This window comes from Corvus moneduloides, chromosome 8, assembly GCF_009650955.1.
Source record: "Corvus moneduloides isolate bCorMon1 chromosome 8, bCorMon1.pri, whole genome shotgun sequence".
NCBI lineage: Eukaryota > Metazoa > Chordata > Aves > Passeriformes > Corvidae > Corvus > Corvus moneduloides.
The window spans coordinates 12070976-12092022 of NC_045483.1; the positions used below are offsets into that span (position 1 = coordinate 12070976).

Here is a 21047-nt window from a genome sequence, read left to right on the forward strand (position 1 = left end):
GAAATTATACTGAAGAAAAGCCTGTCTTTTAAAAACTCTGTGTAAGTCAGATAAAAAGTCTAGATTTTTCAGCTCTAGCTACAATTTGAAAAGGAGTTCAGCCCTCCTTTGCAGACAGAAGATTTATGAGTACATACAACCCATTCATGGGTAAGTAATAATACCAAAGAGAGCCATGCAATTCAAGTAGCCTCTAAATTGCTTTCACTTTGGCCCAAATAAAGCTCCTTACTATGTGTTAACTGCATTTAATGGCTAAAGACTGCTGAAAGGTAAAATAGAGATCATAAATTCTGGTTAAATAAGTTGTCAGACAGAAGCATAATCTGTAATGCACCACAACAGGCTGTTTTACCTCCTTGTAAACTGTAAAAGAGGGATTGGCCTTTGTGGTTTTGTTTTTATAAAAACCACAGTGAACAAAATTTGCCAATTTAATACTGGCTATGAAGCTCTGTAGAGCTGCCTCAGGTTTGCTTGCTTAAAAAATTGTATGGCAGTCCTGGCCAAGTCTACATGTTGTCATTGCCTCTCCAGATAAAGTGGATGATCCTGTGTGTGATGTCCAGATTTCAAGAATGCTGGAGCTCCCCTGTCTCTATAGAGAAGTTTATGACAAACCTTTCAAGGGCCCTGAAGAAATACAGAGGTAAATGCAGTATCCAGACCGCTGGTCCTGGGGAAAAGTGTGGGATATTGCGATTGTTTACTTGTTGTTGTAGTAACTCTGGAAAAAAATAAAACAGGGCCTGTGATTTAGACTGCATAAATATACAGTAGCAGTCTGCTTTTCTCCCAAATAATTGGTGATCCATACAGATGAGATACCTGTCCATGATCTGAGGAAAGAAATATAATGCTGAACTAAAGTGAGTATTAGGAAGGAAGTAAAATACTGTGTACAGATACCTAGTGAAAAAAGATAGGATTTTGAGCAAGATTTGGGGCTGAGGTCAGCAGAGAGGATGGAGAAATATCCTTGCCTGATGTTGTTTTATCTGTAAGGTTAAGGAGCTATTTCACTGAAATGCTCTCCTGCCCTTGTCATTGTCAAATCACAAATACATAACCTCAGTAAACTGAGTCAAACACCCACTCCTGTACTCAGTGTCAGGGTAGCTGGATGCTTATTGGGAGGCCTGGTGCATGGAGTGTGGTTTCATATGGCTGTCGGAGCAGTCACGACACACACAGACAGTGCCTCTTTCAAGGGCCAAAAAGCCATTTATTAAACAAATCAGCCTCTTTTATACACCTTTTGTATGTTATCATTCATGTTACAGATTCATTGGCTGCTAAACTACTACAATAGACTCATTGGCTATTATTAACTACAATATACTACCATTGGCTACCTATAGCATAAGCATTCAAGCATTCAGAAAAATAACAGGTGCAGATATGTTGCTGTTTTCTCCTTCTACTGTTTAACTTTCTTGCTTCTAGTGATACTTACATTCTCATGGGCAAAAACTAATTGTTTTTCTTCTCATGGACTTTCCTCACAGTCCTTCTCTAGCCAAAGTAACAGGCCTGAGCCATAATTTTACAAAGGCAACAAGGCCTTCATTTTATAAGGTTTTACTTAAATGCCACAGTTTCAGAGACTGCAGATCTTAAATCCACAAAACTGTAACAGCAAATGATTGAAGAAGAACAGTTTAACATTTATGCATGTAAAAATGTTCTGTTTTAATTAAGGTTTTAAATTGAAATTCTTTCAGGACAGTAAAACATCTTTTGACCTTTGAAACCAGTCTAGTGGACTGACTATGTAATTATTCTAAAACCGATTTCTTGCCTTTTGACATGTTCTGTGTATCCTTGTAGTGGCCTGGAGGGTCAGAGTTTCTCAATCCATATGCTGCATGAGAAAGTGCAAGGCTTTCTATTAGAAAACAAAATTCAGACCTTTTACCAGCAGGAGCTGGAGACTGTTGATTCTCTGGTGTCTCTGGCTGGTGTGCATCTACCCAGCCCCAGCTGTGAGGAGGTGAGTGAATGCACCTGTTCCAAGCTTTTAGTGGGGGGAAATAAGACTGTGTACTTTTTTTAAGCATAAGTAGATAAGAAACTGGTGTCTTCAGAGGATTCAAAATCCACTAGTGCTTTAGCTTTATGCATAAATTATTTACAGAGCTTAAGGAAATCTTGTTACTTTAGACATATAAAACTGGGCTGAAAAAAGTCATGTAAGAACATTCAGTTATTAGGGGTAATCTTGTGTTAGGGCTGAGCAATCTTACAGCCTGCAACAGCCATTACCTTATTTAGATTTGTAAATAGTAACAGTGTCAGGAAAAGAGATCCCTTTAAGGTGCTTGAGTTCTTTGGGACAGATGTTTGAGATCCTGAATCTGATCAGGAGAAGGGAGCACAAAGTTTTTGTCTTGTTTCTCATTTGGAGGTCAATATATTAATAGACATGCAGCTTTCAAGGGGAGGTTATGGTGAGTGGATGAACAGTGCTCCCTGCTACATGTTTCTCACATTGGAAGTCCCTACTTGTGAAAGACCATGATTGAAAGGATGAGAAGGTGGGATTAATCTGAAATCAGTTTACAGGCAGTTGCATGTAACCAAACTATTCAGAAACTTTCCAATGAGTTAGTAACCTCTTGATCAGCTGCAGAATGGGAAACAGAACAAAACCCGTTTTTTAAAATAGCTTTATATTACTGTATTAGTTGGATAAATTACAAACGAGATTCTCAACAGGTATGAAGCAATAAATTTCTGCAAAACTAACAGTTACATCTTTTATCATGAAAGCAGTGGCAACTGAAACTTAAGATGGAGTGTTGTGATTCACTTGTTTACTTTTTGGTTTTCTGTAGAGGAATAAATCCCTGGCAGTCTTTTTCACTGCCTGATTTTGATGTGCACTGTAATGTTAAGTGCTGTGTTATGTTGACTTGTAATGTTTGTTCAATTCTTAAGTAACCCAAACAAAACAACACATAAACCAGTCCCTTGTAGATGAGGTCAAATAGTAATGAAAAGTAGCTCTTTTCTTGTTGGCCTTGTTGAACTGCTGCTGATAGCTGTTGTTGATAGCTGGGTTGGGGGGGTTTTTTGTTTTTATTTAAGGCTTTTTTTTTAGGTTTGCTTTAAAACAAACATGGATATTAATACTAACAGGATCTATTCTCATTTTAGACAGAAAAGTTTGATAGTAGATTATCTAACATGGCACCCAGTACTTCTAAACTAGCTGGAACAGTATGAAAAGTTCCCAAACACTTTACATTAAGGGAAGTCGTGGCCATTGTGTCCAATACTGGAAACTTAAAAGTTTCAGCATTTATAGAAAGATCAAGATAAATAATTTACAAAGCCATTTAAAGTAGGAACTGGTGCAGAATAAACATAGAGAGACTGAAAAAAACCCCAAGAAAACTCAACCCAAACAAAACACCAACCAACCAAAAATAACCAACTCAAAAACCCCAAACCAAGAAAAACTATGTAGCATCAGTATTGCTAGCAGTCATGAAGAGCTATCATAATAATTAATAGTTGCTCCGGATCCCGATGCAAGGGTGTGAGTGTATGTCCCAGGAATTTGGGCTCACAGATGCTTATTTAGAAATTGCAGTTCTCCCTATTGTCCTTTACTATTAATTTCTTGCAAAGAAGGTTATCTGTTCTTGCATAAGAAAGGACCCACAGTTGTCAAGAGGCACAAATGCCTTAAGAGGAGTGCCTAGTAATGCTCTGGAAATGCATTTCCTTGTTCCTCTACTCCCTCTCTAGAAGGTGTCACTTTTCATAATTGGCAAAGGGTCAAGTACCCAGTTCTATCCACAAAAGTAAGTGTAATAGATCTGATTTCTGTCCCTCTTCCTTTCTTTTCTCTTCAGTAGTCTTTTGTTTTGCACTGCCCTCAAACCAGGAGGATAAATGGTGCTGCTGATGTGGAACAATGTTATTTCAGGCCTTTTTGGCAAGGCAGGAGCTACATGAGCCGACTCAGCTAGTTAGGCCATGCCACAATATGTATGCTTGTTCCCTTCTTGCCCTTTTCCTGGATGTAAAAGGATGAGTTATTTGGATGTATAGCTAATTTTTTTATCCTGATCCCAGTGTTCTAGAGCACAGTTGCTGTTAAACTATTTGTTTCCTTTGTTTTCCTTTCCCTGTGATCCTAGAAGAGGTGGTGCACCCCCTTCCTCTCTTTCCCAGCTTTTAAAGTACTTGTGCAGTGTCCGTCATAGTGGGAGGGTGTCTCCCCATGGAATATTTTCTCCAGGGAGGTGATGAGCTACTGTGGGGTCACTGCAGTGGAGTGGAGCAGAGGGTGAAGATGGAAGGAGGTAGCGGGGATAGTTTGAGGTAGGCAGCATCTCTGTGTTCCTTTTCAGCATAACTGTGTAGCTGAGCCCTGTCTACATCCCATTTGTGTCCTACAATACCTCATTCCAGTCCTGATGCCGCCCTGGCCTGCCTCTCTGGAATAAATTGCCCTCTAGCAGATGCACATGGCAGAACTGAAATAACTTCCTCTTCTCAGATGTATACCAGGGAAAATTTAATTTTATAGTCTACAGATGATGAGGAAGAGAATTTAGCTACTTTTAAAAATAGTTAAAAATTAACAAATCTTCTGTGAGTTTCAAAGCCAGTGGAGCTTTAATTTGCATAACCAGTGCCCCATCTATCCCTAAGCTGTAGCCTTTTCCCTATCCCTTAAAACAAATTACTTTTGAGGCTGGAGGGGTGGGTACCAGAAGGAAGACTACAAGTAAAAGAAGAAAATGTAATTTTGTGCTTAGAGAACCTCCAGAGTGTACTGGCTGGACTTAGGCAATTATGTTTGGCAAATGGACAAGCCTTTGGTTCCTTTTTTAAAGAAAGCTACATGTGAACTGGATCCATCCCGTTTCTCAGCTGGATTAAATGCTTTAAACCAGCCAGTCTTGAACCGTTTTTCTGCCCTTCTGCCATGCATAAGCTATAGCGTGTGCTATTTTAGTGCTACCATTCCAGTTTGTGAATGTCACTACCTTGGACACGTGACTTGAGTTGTGCTCTCTGGAGTGTACTTCTCTTGATTTGAATATTATCTCAAGGTCAGCAACAACAAGTAGTTAAAGCAGGGAGTTTTACAGTGTTGTTCACACTGTCTGTGCCTACCCTGTGCATTGTACTGTAGGTGTAACACAGTTCATTGTAAGTTCTTCATGCAGTGTGCTTGTCTTTCCACCTCTCGAGGAAGCTTCACTGCTGCTTTGAATATGTATATTGCAAAGCTTATTATAGGATTTCAGGACTGACATGTCCAGGATCACTATTACTAAAATTGTCACCTGCCTAAACCCAGGATTAAACATTACATGAGAAACTGCAAAGGGCGATTCCATGAGTAGAATCACGTGATTATACCAGCAAACTTTAACACCATCAGGGTGTGACTCATTATGAGGCAAAGGTTACATACTTCCAGTGTTTTGGACAGACTCACTAATTCCTGTACTACTTCATTTCTTTGACCTATTATTGATTGTACAGAGAATTTGTCTTGTTTTAAATATCTGAGAATAACTGGTTGCACAGCACCAGCCCACTAAACTGTGTGAGACCCATCGGATGGAATATATTGATTAAAGTACCAACTTAATTCTGGATACATAGATCCTTCTGTTGGCTTTGCTGCAGAGCCCTTGGCTGGTCTTGGGAGCAAGGGTAGTGATAGTAAAATTATTATTTAATAGCTGCTTCTGTCTCAGGTTACATACACACACACACATGTTTTGCAAAAGAGATGACTGATTCTTAAATGCTCCTATGTTTGGATGTACAGCTTAATTTATTTGAAAAGGATATGATTTGGAAGAGAGGGGGAAGACCCAGCTGTTACTGCTTCAGAGAACCTGAAATGGTGCACCCTGAAACTAAGGCATGCCCAAGGAGGGCACTTTGCAAAAGGAGGTGTGAACATTGTGAGAGGTATTGGGGAGGAGAACTATTGACTTACGAATTTGCAGGATGAGATGCTGGAGTTACTTTGAGTGGACCAAAAGAGCAGACTAAGCAATTTTAGACTGTGTTGACAAAGAAACTTAATTGCAGCTTTACCCAGAGGAATGGGGAGGAGGAAGCATATTCTAGAGCACACTAGGAAAAAACCCCAAAATTTTCCTGTCATTTTATGGTAATATTAAACACCAATAATGTATAATATTATTACATTCATATATAATATTATATTATTAAAGTGGGCAGGAGCCCTAATTTTTTTTTCAGAAACAGTCCTTCTGCCATGGGGCCCTTTTCCGTGGATTCTGCAGCACATATGAGAAAGTGCTGATTTGTAGCAGCTGCTTACTTATTATAAGACCTCACTGCTTTCACTCTGTCGATGCCTTGACTTGCATTCTTAGTGATTCTGTTTCAGTATCCATCCAGGCTGAGCTGTGTGTCAGTTCACACACAGTCTGTTTTTAATTATCTCCCTTTTCTGACAGGATTTCAGTGGTAAGCCAAACTGAATAATTATTGTGCTTCTTTGGAAATATTTTTATCTTTTTTTCTCCCCAAATGCTTGCTTTCACATTAAAAATTGATCAGAGGCTTGAGTTGGTTGCTTTGCTAGCAATTTCTTACATTCTTGAGGATTTATTACTGCATTTGAGTGAGAGGCAAAGTCTCTTCATTTTACACATGGCTATAAGAATGTGCTTTTCCTTGAGCAAATATTCACTCTTCACTCAATCCTTCCTGCTGCATTTTATGGTTGTTTCTTCAGTTCATCAGAAGAGGCACAATGAAGAGAAATACCATAGTAGCATTAATGCTGTGACTGGAACGGTGTCCAGATGTATGGCCAAGTTTGTAATTAGAAGTAGACTCTGTTGTTATCCAGATTGATGGCTGTGGTGGACAGGAGGACAGACCAGGTTCAGGCACTGAATCCTTCAGTCTGAAGCAGAGAAAACTGAACTGAGAATAAGAGCCATTGTTCTGTGTTAATTATCTTGAAGTATTCAGCAATTATTTTTTACTGGTGATTTGAGAGGAAAAAGAGAGTTAGCCGTTGTGGGACAGAGAGATGTGATTATGGCCTGTTGAAATACTGGGGGTGACCTGGAGGAACAGGATGCAGAAACTTGTGATGCATGCTAACACCAATATCCCTTTTGGATCCCTGAACTATTCCCACTTAGGTACCTCAGCTTCCAGGCTGTTGGAGTGTCACTTAAGAATTGCAAGTGGATTGAATGAATGTTTTGTGAAAAGATATTCTTCCTTTGCTCCTGTGGTGTCTGTTTCGCATATTCATGTGAATTCTTTCTAGTGCATGGTGATTGCCTGCTTTGCTCCCGGGGCTTCTGAGCTGTGTCTGGGGAGTGAAGTAGGATATGTGAAGTCTGATACTTTTCGTTCAGAACAGGGTGGGAGCATTTATGCTGATAGCTGAAGGAATGGCTTGGCAAATCTTGCTCTGGTTGCTCTGGTGTGGTTCTAGTTATCACATGTTGGTTTGTGGGAAGCAGTTTAGCTCCCTTCTCAAAGAAAACCACAGGGAGCACAGTATGCTCCCAACAGATGAGAAAACAGCTACTGGGGAGCTAAAGCAGTCTCTGTAGATAAATGGGAGGTTGAAGGCCACAGTAGGACAGATGGAGAAGAGTAAATCATAGTCTTGCTCTTATCTACCCATACTTTCCCCTCTCCACAACTAATTATTTTCTTCTACTTCCCTAGCTGTCATTCCACTGTCTTAGCTCTGCTCTACTTCCAAACAAACCTTGCTTTTCCCTGTTGGCTTTTTTTCCCCCTCCCCTTCCTTCTTTCCTTCCTACTCTGTTAGATGTGTCCCAGACGTGGAACCCTGTGTTCTAAATAACCTCAGTTATGGACTTCCGGGCACACTGTTCTCCTTTCACAAGAAATTAATTTCCCACCTACCCTCAAATCTGAATCCTTTGTTTCCTAATTTCATATACCTGTCTTAATTTCTTGCGTGCTCTTTATCCTTTCATTTCATTAGGCTATGGAGAAAATCCTGAGAGCATGGCCAGAATGTTGGTAAAAATTTGGAAACAAAGGGGGCAAGAAACAAATACTGGTTTTGTCAGTTTTCTCCTTTCCCTGAAATCAGGAGATGGGAATCCAGTCCTCAGCACTTGGATTCCTTCTGAATATCATCCTACAAAACTCTTCCTACCCTTATTACCAGGAAAACTCTGGAAGTGAACAAAGCTTGATTAACAAAAAAGTCAAATGATCCACAAACATCACAAGTCCATTCCAAAAAAGAGTTCTTGGTACATCATCAAATAGCTACTAATCACAAAGAAGGCAGTTTAGAGATTGTGGTTCCTTAAGAATGGCACAAGTTTCTGGTGTCTGGGTTTTGTTTAAAGCTCAGAGATATTGGTTATTTCATACATAACAGATATGACTTGTGAATTACTAAATGAAGAAAAATGTGTAACAAATTTCATCTTAAAGAGGACCTGAAGTCCTCTTCCTCTTGAAAGCATCTGGAGCTTTTGCTGGTAACTTTGGCTGAGCTGAGATTTCTCACCATTTGCTTAATTCCTTTCTTCCCATCCAGGTGAAGTCAGAAAGTAACTCCAGTTCCAAAAGGATTCACAGTGTTTTTAAGGAAGCAATAAAGATGCTACAAGAAAAAGGAGTGGTTTTCCAGAAACGTAGTAGCTCCAAGGACTTATACCATGTAAGGAACTGAGCTGTGGTCGCAAACAAGTTCAGTGGTATGACTTTCATAATCAGTAAAGACAGTAAAAATATTGCAGAAATAGTAGAAAAGTTTCAGAAAGAGAAGCTGGACATCCAGGTGCTCTCAGTTTACTCAAAAGTCTTATCTGCATCTTACTTCACTGTTGATTCTACCTCTGTGTCGCCCACCAAGTTTTTCCAAGTTCTGTCTGTATTCACTGGGTTGCCAAACTGCTCTGATCCAGCTGAGCTCACTGAAACCTGGGACCTGGACAGTTCTCCTTATTGAAGTGGGTTCAAGCTTGGTGTACTACTGAGTCAGTCACCCTCCTCTGGGTCAGACTTAGTTGTATCATGTTCTTCACCTAACTCATGGATGCTGCTAATAGCAGTAAAAGTAATGCCTGAAGATCTGACGTTCGTTATTAGTCTTGGAGGCAGCATAAAATGCAGAATGTAGTTGTGACAGCGTTAGCTTAGAATACACCATGGCATTGGATTGTTTTTCAACAGCAAGGCCAGTTTCTTCTTTTTTCTTCAGGTGACTGACCATGATAAGGAGCTGTTTAAAGTGACCCTTGATGTGATTAAAGAAGACTGTCGAAAACCCAGGCGTAAGTAGCAGAGTGATCAAGCTCTGATGAGCTGGTGCAGATATATTGATGACAATATCTCCTTCTGCTGCTGTATTGGATATGCTGCTTGTCCTTACCCTTGAACTCGAGCTGTTGCTGGTGTAGCTAATCAGTATAGCTACAAGCATGAGTGCAGGAGCAGCTTCCTGTGAGCATGGAGAGAGAAAGAGCAGGTGTGCCCAGCAGGAAGCAAACCTCTCTGATCTGAAATAAGCAGCCATTATCTTAGATCTGTATCTTTTGAGAATACTTGGATTTTGGGAGGAACCAAATGTAATGAAGTCAGGTCACCACCTAGTAGTTGTTGCTTTGCACTCTGGAGAAGTAGCAAATCTTGCTGGTTCAGTTTCTACAGGGGAGTTGACACAAAAGTGACCGTGCAGAAAGGTGAAATCCCCGCCTCCTTTAAGTCAACAATAAAACTTGCTTAAGTCAGAAGATATTCTCTGTAGATTTTAAGCTCAGGTGGTTTTTCTTTGTAGTTAAGGATTTCAGTTGAACAAAGTCTACTTCTTTTCAGATAATGTGCCTCAGGTGGCTTCTGAGTTATCCCTGTCCCTCAAACCTATTGTGTCTTATTGCCATAGTGACAACTTGTTCTTGACTTGAATGTCTGCTAATTACACGGGTACATTGCTACAAAGTGTATTTCAATTCATGGGATAGAATGTGTCAGCAGGGATCACTAGCTGCCGGAGCGTAGCTATTTGTGGGATAGAACGTGCTTTAGTACGGAATAAATGACTGACTGGAACATAAGGCATAAAATCTGAAATCGCTCATATCCCTATACTATCATAACTACAATAGCACTTGTAGGACCTGGTGTATGATGGTTATCCTGCAGTAAAAAAAAGGCAGAGGCAATATCGAGTCTATCTTAAGAAATGGTACAATTGTAGACAAGGTCTTGGGAGAAAAGGTTACTACTGGGCATGCAGGTTAATATGGGTTTGTTTGCCTGAAGCTGTTTCAGTGCAACAAATTAGTGTATCACATTGTTTTATTACCTTTTATCCAATTAACAAACATCATTTCTCTAAAAGTCAAATCATTCCTTTGCTCATTTTATAAATCAGCTAGTTCTCCTGACAGCCTTTTTTTTTTTTTTTTTATATAACTGTGCCACTATCAAGGCCAGAACCTCTATACAGTTGACAGAGGCACTGAGTGACTGCCTCCAGTTTGTTCCCTTCTTGTGCATTGTCACACTGGTAAAGTCATCTGTGATCCATGAAAAGTTGGGAAGTTCTTTCGGTCAGGAAAAGTCAACAGCTGAGAGTAATTTGTAGATCAGTCACAGAAATGACTTTGAAGAGTCCTGAGTCCTCAAAGGCATGTTTTCCATAATAAGCAGTTTAAAATTAGCAACTGTTTTACAAACCCTCTTGTTCTCCTTGAAGATTTCCCCTTACTTAGTTTCCTGCTGTAAAGAGGGCAATATCCAGGTCAGTGTCTCTATGCTGTTTTCCAGAAGGACCATTTCACTGTCCTGGTCATTGTCAGTAGAAGCAAAGCCAAGAAGCTTCAATCGAAACCAACAGGGCACGGCGGGTATTTGTTGTCAGTGGGTGATGCAAGAGCGCGGAGCTCAGCGCCGCTGCCGGCCCCCTCTGCTGGCGGGAGCGCGGTCCCAGCCGCCCGCGCGGCTCCCGGGGGAAAACAAGGACATGGGCATTCACTTCTAGGGCTTCCGCTTGTTTGTTGCAAGAAATTCCTACCCGTTTTCCTCCAAGAGTAATAGTAATCTTCCATGACAAGAAGGATGATTTATGAGAAATCAAACTCTTCTCTCCAATGAGTTACTTCTCTGCCAGTTTTCCAGGCAACGCCTTGCCCCACTGCTGTAGTTGTGACACGTTCCCAGGCCCAACCCTGAAAGTTTCAGCTGTCTGAAACTATTGTACATATTTAAAAAAAAAAATCTTAAGTGTGCCTACTCAGAGCTGCACAAGCCCTGATGTGAAATGTGCCCACATGAAAATCCTAGTCCTTGGCTCCACTTGTAATTCCTGATCTTAAATGCACTCATGAGAGACCACTGTGGGTCCATCTAGAAACTTAATACAGCCAGACAGCTCATTTTGACTCCAGACTGAACTGCAAAATGGATTTGGTTTTTGTTTTGTTTATTTGTTTGTTTTATAAATTTGCTCTGTTTTTAGACTTAGATCAGACTAATGGTAGAGAGGACAAAAACCAGAACCACTTGAAGTCAAATCTGTCAGAATGTACCCTGTGTGAGACATCTGCAGTGGGCAAATGGTAGTTGTTCTGTAACTCTGTCCCCTCTGATGTTGGTTGTCAGGCAGGACAGTTAATCACAGCCTGGCTTCCCTCAGCTCCTGGACAAAAGCAAGAACCCAGGATGTTAGTGAAAGAGGGACAGGAGTGTTTTGGGGTTACTTAATCATTGTACACACCTGCAGCTACCCCAAAGTGCCATTTTCCACCAGCATCTAGGGGAAAAGTACACATTGTACTGTTAGGTAACACTTGAGTCATTAATGTAATTCATTGAGACTTAAGTTACTCTAGATCAGGGATGGGCAATTTGACCTTCTTATGACAAACCTATGACAAATGAAAAGTGCAGCTACCCATTTTGTTTGCAACCACAGTCAGTATGACCAGGTAGAGGCATTGTTCTGTTCTTTGCAGTTGCCTCTCCCAGGGTGGTGGACACATTTCTGGCTATTGGCTGCAAAGGTCTTTTTATCATGCTGGATACTTCTGACTCACAGCCTGATCAGAATTAGGCTGAACTGTTTATTTACCACTATCTACCAGTGATTTTTCTCAGCAGGTTCTAAGGCAGCTCTGGAGATCAGCAGATTCTAGAGTAGAGAATAACTAAAAAAAACTAAGGCAGCCACAACAAAATATAGGGCCCTCCCTGGCCCATGGCAATGTCTCAGTACCCTTATCAAACTTGCCTTGCATCATGTGAGCTAAGGAGAAGGAAAATAATTTGTGCTGATGTATCTGATCTATGCCTGTTTTCCATTGTTAGCCACTGAGAAGAAATATGTTGTGAACTTCAGCACTTGGGGGACTGGGAGCTTGCAGCACTGATGATCAGTGGGTTACAGGGTTTGTTGGAGGAAATGATTACTGGGGACAGCTTCAAACAGTGCTCCACCTGGCATAGAATAGCGGTGTGCAGCCGTGAGGGACCTCTGTGCTTCCCCCTAGCAAAGGGGGTTATTTTAAACTTCTGTTCTCTTGTACATTGCAAGGCTAATTCCACTTAAAAGGAGATAAAATCTGATACTGATGTTCCCTGACTTTCTTTTCCTGTAATTGTCTGAGTATTCTGAGGGGCCGGGATGGGATCGCACTGCGAGGTGAATGCAATTGCAGTGCAGCAGTTTTTCCACAAGATGCCAGCGTTGGGCCAGCGGTTACAGGCCCTGGCCACGCACCTCTCTGCTGTGCTAGAGGGTTGTGAAGTTGGGTCTCAGAAAAATGACTTTCATTTGCTTCCTTCTGAAGTTGCAAAAACTGGATGGCCTGCACAGGTGGACAGTGGAGGTAGCCTTACATTATTAAACTCTTCATCAAGTTGTAGTGAATGAGCCTTGTATGTTAAGAGTTGACAAGACTGAGTTATCTTTTCGCCCTCATTACTACTGTTACAGCCCTGACACTTCCCAGAAAAGTCACTGGGAACAGTTGATAATTGGAGAACTGTAGGGACAGACAGGATCTCTTTCTTCCGAATATACACGTCTGCTTTAGTATCTAGGGCTCTGGGATTTTCATGACTGATCTGTATTACGATAGTTCGAAAGAGACAGACTAAATTTTTCTTCCATTCCTGACTACATTTTCCTTTTTTCTGCAGATGCTGAAAAAGGCTGCCATTTCCTTCATGTCCTGAGTTGTGTTCGGCAGAGCTACAACCCCTCTCTGGATGAAGTGGTGATGCACCGTGTCTTGGAACTACTGGAGAGTAACAGTGATGTTATCAGCACTATGGAAGGGTATTTTATGGTATTTTAAAGAGAAAAGATAACAAGGAGAGGTTGAGAGACTGTGAGAAGCTGTCATTAGCTGGTATGATCTAGATGGGGATAAAAAGAGCCTTCTGATTCTCCAGATGCTGGTTTTGTCCAGCCTCAGAGAAGTTGTTCAAATACTTGTTTTAATATTCTTGCTGACTTCCTTGCTATTCCTAGTGAAAGGTATCAGACTGATTCTGGACATTCTAATCTAGCAGGGGAACTGGAAAAGAAACTGGGCTCTTTCCTTGGAGTAGGATGAGGTATTGGCCATCCTCACATCTGCATCCAGTGGGCCTAAAGAAAAGTCACTGCTCAAGATCACTGTTTACAGCAGTGGTCATCTCAGGAGATTTTTTTTGGCTTAAAGACTGATCTTGCACGCTTTCATGTGGTAATAGCTGTGGATCTTTCTTTTTATGTGAACTTCGTAACACCTAGAGAAAGGACACACAAACAGAAGGATTTGCCTGTCCTTCCTGGCCAGTGCTGGTGTACCTTTGTCTGTAAATATGTACTCCTCAATCTGGACAGCTTTCCCACTACTAAAGCAGTCCTCACCTTTGTCCATAAAGTAGTATTCAGGAATGGGGTTCTGCATCCCTTCCCCGTCCTGCAACCTTGCCCACTGGTTGCCAAGCATGTCTGCATTCCTCTGCATTCCCATCTGTGCTACTGATGCCTGTTGTTGTGGTTTCTCTTCAGACCAGAATTCTCAAAATCAGCTACTGTTTTGCTGTTTCAGTTGCTTCCTACATCACAAATGGTAAAACATAAATTAGATACTTTGGAAAAGAAAATACAGAAGCCACTGAGACCCACTGTAACCTCCTCTGCCTGCTGCCTTTTGTGTCTTTTATTCTTTGTCACTTTTGTGGTAAAATACTACCCATATCTGTGCTTGCAGAAGAACACAAGACATAGATGAAACAACGTTGGCCTAAAGAAGGTTACCATGCAAGATGTTTGATCTGGAATAATCACAACTCTGTTATGTGCAACAGTTAAAAAGCAAAGTTGTTCAATATTTATCCTTAGAGAGAGCTTGCTGCTGCAGAGGCTTGTCTGTTTAATTAATCTGTTTAATTTATGGTGTGGAGGTGAGACCTTTAACTTGAAAAGAGTACAAAAGATTGAATTTATCCTTCTTTCCTCTGCACCTTCCCTGTAATAGTTGAAACAGCAGACTCCCAGGAGGCAGCTGTAGTGGTAAAGCCCTATAAGGATTGACATAGCAGGGAAAAATAAACCATATGCATGAGGAAAGCCAGTGAGTAGCCCCATGTGTGCCAGCTCTCTGGTTTGTTATATTATCTGCCTCCCTCCAAGCCCTGGCTGCAGTGAGATATAGGCTAAGAGAAAGGCATGACAAAATATTTGGCATTTGCATTCAGAGGCCTGTGGAAAACTCTGGCCTTAAAGAGGTGGTAAGTTTGTTCGCAGTAGAGAACTATGTATGAATCATTCATTTGCTGTGTATTCCGTACTTGCTGCAGGACTCAAGAGTTGGTTTCCTTACAGATTTCCCTGCTCCTTACATTGCTGCTCTGCTCTGAGTCAGGTACCTTCTAGTCAGATCTTAATATGGGCCCTGAACAGGTGCTGAAGGGATGTACCTGTGCAGAAGGAAACAGAAGAGGATTAAGGAAGAGTTGTAGAGTGTTCCCCACTCCCTCCCCATGCCCTGAATATCTCTCTCTGTAAATCAGGGAAAGAAGGCAGATTCTGAGTGAAGTGATGCTGAGGGGAATTGAAGCTTTAATTTATGTTTCTGAGAAGATCTGGTTGGCCACAGGGGAGATTTGCTTTTTAAATTCATGCTCTGATTATTGATCAGTTTGAAGTGATGCTTAAAAACAAGGGATGGAAGAAGTAGCTTGGAATATTGATTCCTAAATTCAAATTCACTTCAGGAGTTGCCCACAATCAAGCAGTACATATGGTTAAGTTGCTTATTTGGCACGAGTTTGAGGGTATTTTAAAGGAAAGTACAAGGTGTTTTCAGACCATGTGGAAAAGCATGGCATCTAATTCCAGAGACTGGCTTGGCCATTTTCTTAAAATCTTCTGTATCAGCAGAAGCTCATTTTGCTGGGAAAGGGTTAAAGGAACAGTGCTAGCTCAGTGGGAAAGGTGATCTCTTCTCTTAAGTCAGAAGAAAGACCCTGGTTCTCCTGAGGATGACAGCTGAGTGTGTGGGCTGGATGAGTTCTGGAAGGAAAAGAGAGTTTGGAGATCATGTTGCTCTTTAGGATATCTCTTTAAAATTCATACCAAAATAGGTTTACATCTTTGGGCTTTGCAGTTTGTATAGTTACACATGCAAATTCTGTTGCCTCCAACTCCAAGGCTGCACTTCCTGTGTTTTAGATGTGGTTTTTTGTGTAAAGTTTGCCTAAAATCCCTGTCCACTGATTTTCTATGCTTGGAGGTAGAAAGGGCAGACACTTGTATCTGCATCAGTCCTGCCCCTGTTGCATTTCAAAAGCTCTGAACAACTGCAAAGCCTTGGAGATGAGGTGGAAGGAACTTGTCTCAGGAAACACAGGTAAGTTATTCTGGAAAGAACCTGTCCTTGGAAGTTTTTAAGTTGATCCTTGCAGGGAGTGCTCGACTCTTGTGATGGAGGGTGTGTTCTGATGGTGTTCGCTCCCCAAGAACAGGAAAAAGGGATTTTTCTCAGATGAGTTGTCTCAGGGAAGTAAGATGAATAAACACAAGGGAGCCTACAGTTTTTACAAGAGAGAAAGGTTAAGCTAAAGTTAATGGAGGAGTCTAGATTTAAGCTACACAGATTCTGATTCTGCCTATCTGTACAGAATAGTTGTGTCTTAAGCTTGCATGCTTTATTTTTTCCACAGTAGCCACCCAGCCCAGGTTAACACTTACTCTGGTTGAGAGCATTCCCTCCTGCACCTACAGGGAATACAACATGCACATGCACAGCAGTACCCTGAGGAGCTGTGGGAGCACAGAGCTCACTGTTGGCTGATTTACCCATTCACTCAGTATCTCTACAGTGTGCTTCTGTGACAGCAGTCTAGACATACCCATGTTGGTATAAGTCACCTTTATGTAAGTCTAACTACACACACTAGGGCTTTTACTGCAAATAAACTGTCTCTCTGTTTAAAGATCATATCCTTAACCAACAGAGTCATATCATGCACACTGTTAAAATTCTTAGACCACACCTACAAAATATTGTGCAGAGCGTTCAGTGAAAGCATGCTTTCTTGTTTTGTTTAATTTGAAAACTCGTTAGGCAACACAATTATTACTGGTTTATTAAAGGACTTAGAAGGTAGCACATTAATGTAAAACTGACAAGTGAGAATTCATGTTGTAGAACTGCTTCATGGCCAGTTCCAGTTTCCATAGCAACAGTTACGGCAGTAAAAGGTAGGTAAGGAAAATGGAATTTTTAAAAGCAGTTGGCATTTCTATGTTACCTTAAAAAGGTAAGTTTCCACAGAAATGCAGCACCTGAGAACAAAAATTACCTAAGAATCTCAATATTTTATTCTAGCAAAATGCACAGTGATTGCTTTTCTGGTGAGGAAACAAAGGAACAGCTTTAGTTTTAGTCCCTGCCCTCTGCTTATGTGAGAGAAGAGATGAGGTTGCTTCATGCCTCAGTTTCCCCCTTTTGTAAATTGGGGATAATACAGCTCCCTGCATAGGGCATAAGCCTAATTTTTTTTTGTAATCCTAATCATTAAAAGTTCTATGGGAGCAATTAGAGAAGAACTCTGTGGCTATGTGGGAGAGAGTGAATGGATAGATGCTGGAGTGGGACTTAGGAAAAGTTGCTCTTGTATTAGTACTATTAGCTTTATATTTTTCTGCCTCTCTTTCCGTGAATATTGCCTTGCTTGTCTTGTCGTCTTGCTCTCCAAGGCCTATGAGGCAAAGACGGTCTCCTTGTTTTTATTTGTATCATATTTTTCCTGGAATCCTGTTTCCTCTTATGACTTCTTAGATGACTTCATAAAAATAGAAATCCAGATAATTGAGTTCTGAGTATTCTTGTTCCAAAATCTTTGGATTGTAAATTTGGACCCATGAGGGCATGCATTTTACACAACCTACCTGGGAAATGAAGATCTATTTTCAAAGTAATAAATGACAAAGTTAAATATTAGCTACATGACTAGAAGCTGTTACTGTTTTGGGTCTGTGTACACTTGCGGATTCCAGTGATGAACACCATAAATAGGAGTTGCTAATTCATTATTCAAAGTGGGAATTCATCAATGAGCAGCCAGTGAGGCATGGAGCCACATGGAGAATTACGAGACAAAGTACTGGAAATCTGTTTGTCAAAGAAATGCAGTTTGGTTTACTTTGAGAGTAAGCTGATCCTGTAGGGAAAAGATGTGCCTAGCAAAGATTTGTATCTTTATACTTACCTTTTAATGGGAAGGGAGCAAGTTCAGATCCCATGGGCACCCTGAATTTTGAAACTTCCTGTCAGTGCAGCGCTATGTTCTTTATTGCTGTCTTTCAGCACAGTCTCCAGTCCTACTGCCCCAACCCTCCAGGCTAGAGCAAAAAAAAATGTTCAGCCACAAAGATAAAAGAATAGTTATAATAATTGGTTACCATCCTCCAGGAGTCCCAGCATTACAGCAACATTTTTGTGGATCCTTGTGGGCAGCAGGGAAATGCTGAGCCAGGGATCTTGGGTTTCATTCCCAGCAATATAGCCTGCCAGGCACAGAGACTTTCCCCCTAATTTCTTTCATCTATTCCTGAACTCCACTGTCCCCTCTGACTCGTTTCTCGGGCCCTTTATTTCATTCACAGTACAGATCCTGTCAAACCCCCTTCTTCTATTTTGTTCACTTTATCTTTCCTAACTCAAATATCCTTGTCAACAATTGAAACTTTCAGAATAATCCCTTGCCTAAGTGACCTGACACTGTTCACAGCCTGTTCTGATTCCAGCAGGCTGTCCTTTGCTCCCTGTCTAGGCACCAGAAGAGGCAGTTTTCTTCCCGGTGTAGTTTGCAGCAGAAAAGAGCTGCAATTTCAGAAAAACAATGCTCTTTCCACCCCACCCTCCCAAAGATTCACTAGCACCCTGAATATCCTAGTGATGTGTTTTTTGCAGGTATCCAAGTACAAAATAAATAAAACTAAAAAATAAAAGAGTTGTGTCTTGCCCAAACCTGAACAAGCAGAAGTCACGCCCCTGATAGAAGCTATCTGCCTCTCCCTGTGTGCTAGTTTGAAAACAAACCAGTGGGAGGCACCAAGTCAGAATAACAATTTAATGGAAATTAAAGAAAAGGAGAAAAAAAAAGTAAAAGAAAACACTATCAAACTGACAGAGTCAAGGTACTACCTGACACCCTGTTAGGCAGGGTGGTGGTAGCAGTCTGGTAGAATGGTGGCTGCAGTCCTCTGAAGCAGTGATCCTGTAGTGAAACAGTCTGCTCTTCCTCTGGAAGTCCAGTGGTGGCTGTGTAGCTCCTGTCCTCTGGAAATCCAGTGGGAAGCCCGTCTCTCTGGTGTTCAGCCTCAGCTTATATCCACGATGGGATGCTTGGTTCCTCCCTCTGGGTGGAGCATCTCACAATGGGGTAACGAGTCATGAGGCAAAGTGTTGATTAGGCTCATTAACAGAAGATAGTCCGGAGGGAGTTATCTCTGAGTCAGGCGGCAGGACAATGATGGGCAATTAACAGAAAGATAGTCTGGGGGGAGGAGGCAAGGAAACACTGCCCCACCTGATTTCAACAGCTGATGGGGATGGTAATAGAATACACTGCAACCCAGGACATTATCCACCCCTTATTCTATTACCATCTACATTATCCCAAATCAATACCTTCTTAAACTCTAAAACACACATACATATATATATATATATATACACAGTGAAACCTACACACCGTTCTCACCTTCAGGCCAGTTTGTTATAATTTCTAGAATCCCAGGGCGATTCGGGTTTCCAATACGGGCACGCTGTGTGATGAGGGCGATCCACTTGCTCCATGTGGTGTCGGTGGCATGATGCGTGGAAGGAACCTTTCCCTTGAACATCCAACCCAGCACCGGTAGTCGGGGTGCCAGAAGCAACTGTGCTTCAGTGCCAATTACCTCTGAGGCAGCTTGGACTCCTTCATAGGCTGCCAAGATTTCCTTCTCTGTGGGAGTGTAGTTAGCTTCAGACCCTCTGTAGCTTCGGCTCCAGAATCCCAGTGGTCGGCCACGAGTCTCACCAGGCACCTTCTGCCAGAGGCTCCAGGACAAACCATTGTTCCCGGCTGCAGAGTAGAGCACGTTCTTCACCTCTGGTCCTGTCCTGACTGGGCCAAGGGCTACCGCATGAGCGATTTCCTGCTTGATCTGGGCAAAGGCTTGCTGCTGTTCGGGGCCCCAGTGGAAATCATTCTTCTTGCGGGTAACCAGGTAGAGAGGGCTCACGATCTGGCTGTACTCGGGAATGTGCATCCTCCAGAAACCTATGGCGCCTAGGAAAGCTTGTGTTTCCTTCTTGCTGGTCGGTGGAGACATCGCAGTGATCTTATTGATGACCTCAGTGGGAATCTGACGTCGTCCATCTTGCCACTTTACTCCCAGGAACTGGATCTCTTGGGCAGGTCCCTTGACTTTGCTCCTTTTGATGGCAAAGCCAGCTTCCAGGAGAATCTGGATGATTTTCTCTCCTTTCTCAAACACTTCCTTTGCTGTGTTTCCCCACACGATGATGTCATCGATGTATTGCAGATGTTCTGGAGCCTCACCCTTTTCCAATGCAGTCTGGATCAGTCCATGGCAAATGGTGGGACTGTGCTTCCACCCCTGGGGCAGTCGGTTCCAGGTGTATTGCACACCCTTCCAGGTAAAAGCAAACTGGGGCCTGCATTCTGCTGCCAAAGGAATGGAGAAGAAGGCATTGGCAATGTCAATAGTGGCATACCACTTCGCTGCTTTGGACTCCAGCTCGTACTGAAGTTCCAACATGTCCGGCACAGCGGCGCTCAATGGTGGCGTGACCTCATTCAGGCCACGGTAGTCCACCGTCAGCCTCCATTCTCCACTGGACTTACGCACTGGCCATATAGGGCTGTTGAAAGGTGAATGGACCTTGCTGACCACCCCCTGGCTCTCCAGTTTGCGAATCATCTCATGGATGGGAACCACAGAGTCTCTGTCGGTGCGGTATTGCCGACGGTGCACTGTTGCTGTGGCGATTGGCACCTGTTGTTCTGCAACTCTTAGCAGTCCCACGGCAGAGGGGTCATCTGAGAGGCCAGGCAATGTACTCAGTTGTCTGATATCTTCTGTCTCCACAGCAGCTATCCCAAAAGCCCAACGATGTCCTTTTGGGTCCTTGAAATATCCATTTCTGAGATAGTCTATGCCGAGAATGCACGGGGCCTCCGGGCCAGTCACGATGGGGTGTTTCTGCCACTCGTTCCCAGTTAAACTCACTTCAGCTTCCAGTACAGTCAGCTGCTGGGATCCTCCTGTCACCCCAGAAATAGAAATGGGTTCTGCTCCCACATACCTTGATGGCATCAGAGTACATTGAGCACCGGTGTCAACCAAAGCCGTGTATCTTTGTGGGTCAGGTGTGCCAGGCCATCGGACCCACACAGTCCAAAAGACCCGATTCTCCCTTTCCTCTACCTGGCTAGAGGCAGGGCCCCTCTATTCCTGGTCATGTTGCATGTTGCTCCCTTCCGATGAATACGTTCCTGAGGTC

General features: G+C 42.2%; 1 protein-coding gene across 4 annotated transcripts in view; it reads left to right on the forward strand.

Moving 5' to 3' along the window:
- Positions 1-17471, forward strand: part of STN1 (STN1 subunit of CST complex) — a 44522-nt gene extending 27051 nt beyond the window's left edge. For all 4 annotated transcript variants that reach the window (XM_032116593.1, XM_032116595.1, XM_032116596.1 and 1 more), the window contains 5 exons: positions 538-649; positions 1831-1993; positions 8564-8686; positions 9230-9302; positions 13171-17471. In XM_032116593.1, the coding sequence (XP_031972484.1) occupies positions 538-649; positions 1831-1993; positions 8564-8686; positions 9230-9302; positions 13171-13328 (629 nt within the window). In that variant the 3' untranslated portion in view covers positions 13329-17471. The remainder of the gene's footprint in view (positions 1-537; positions 650-1830; positions 1994-8563; positions 8687-9229; positions 9303-13170) is intronic.
- The last annotated feature ends 3576 nt before the right edge of the window (positions 17472-21047 follow it).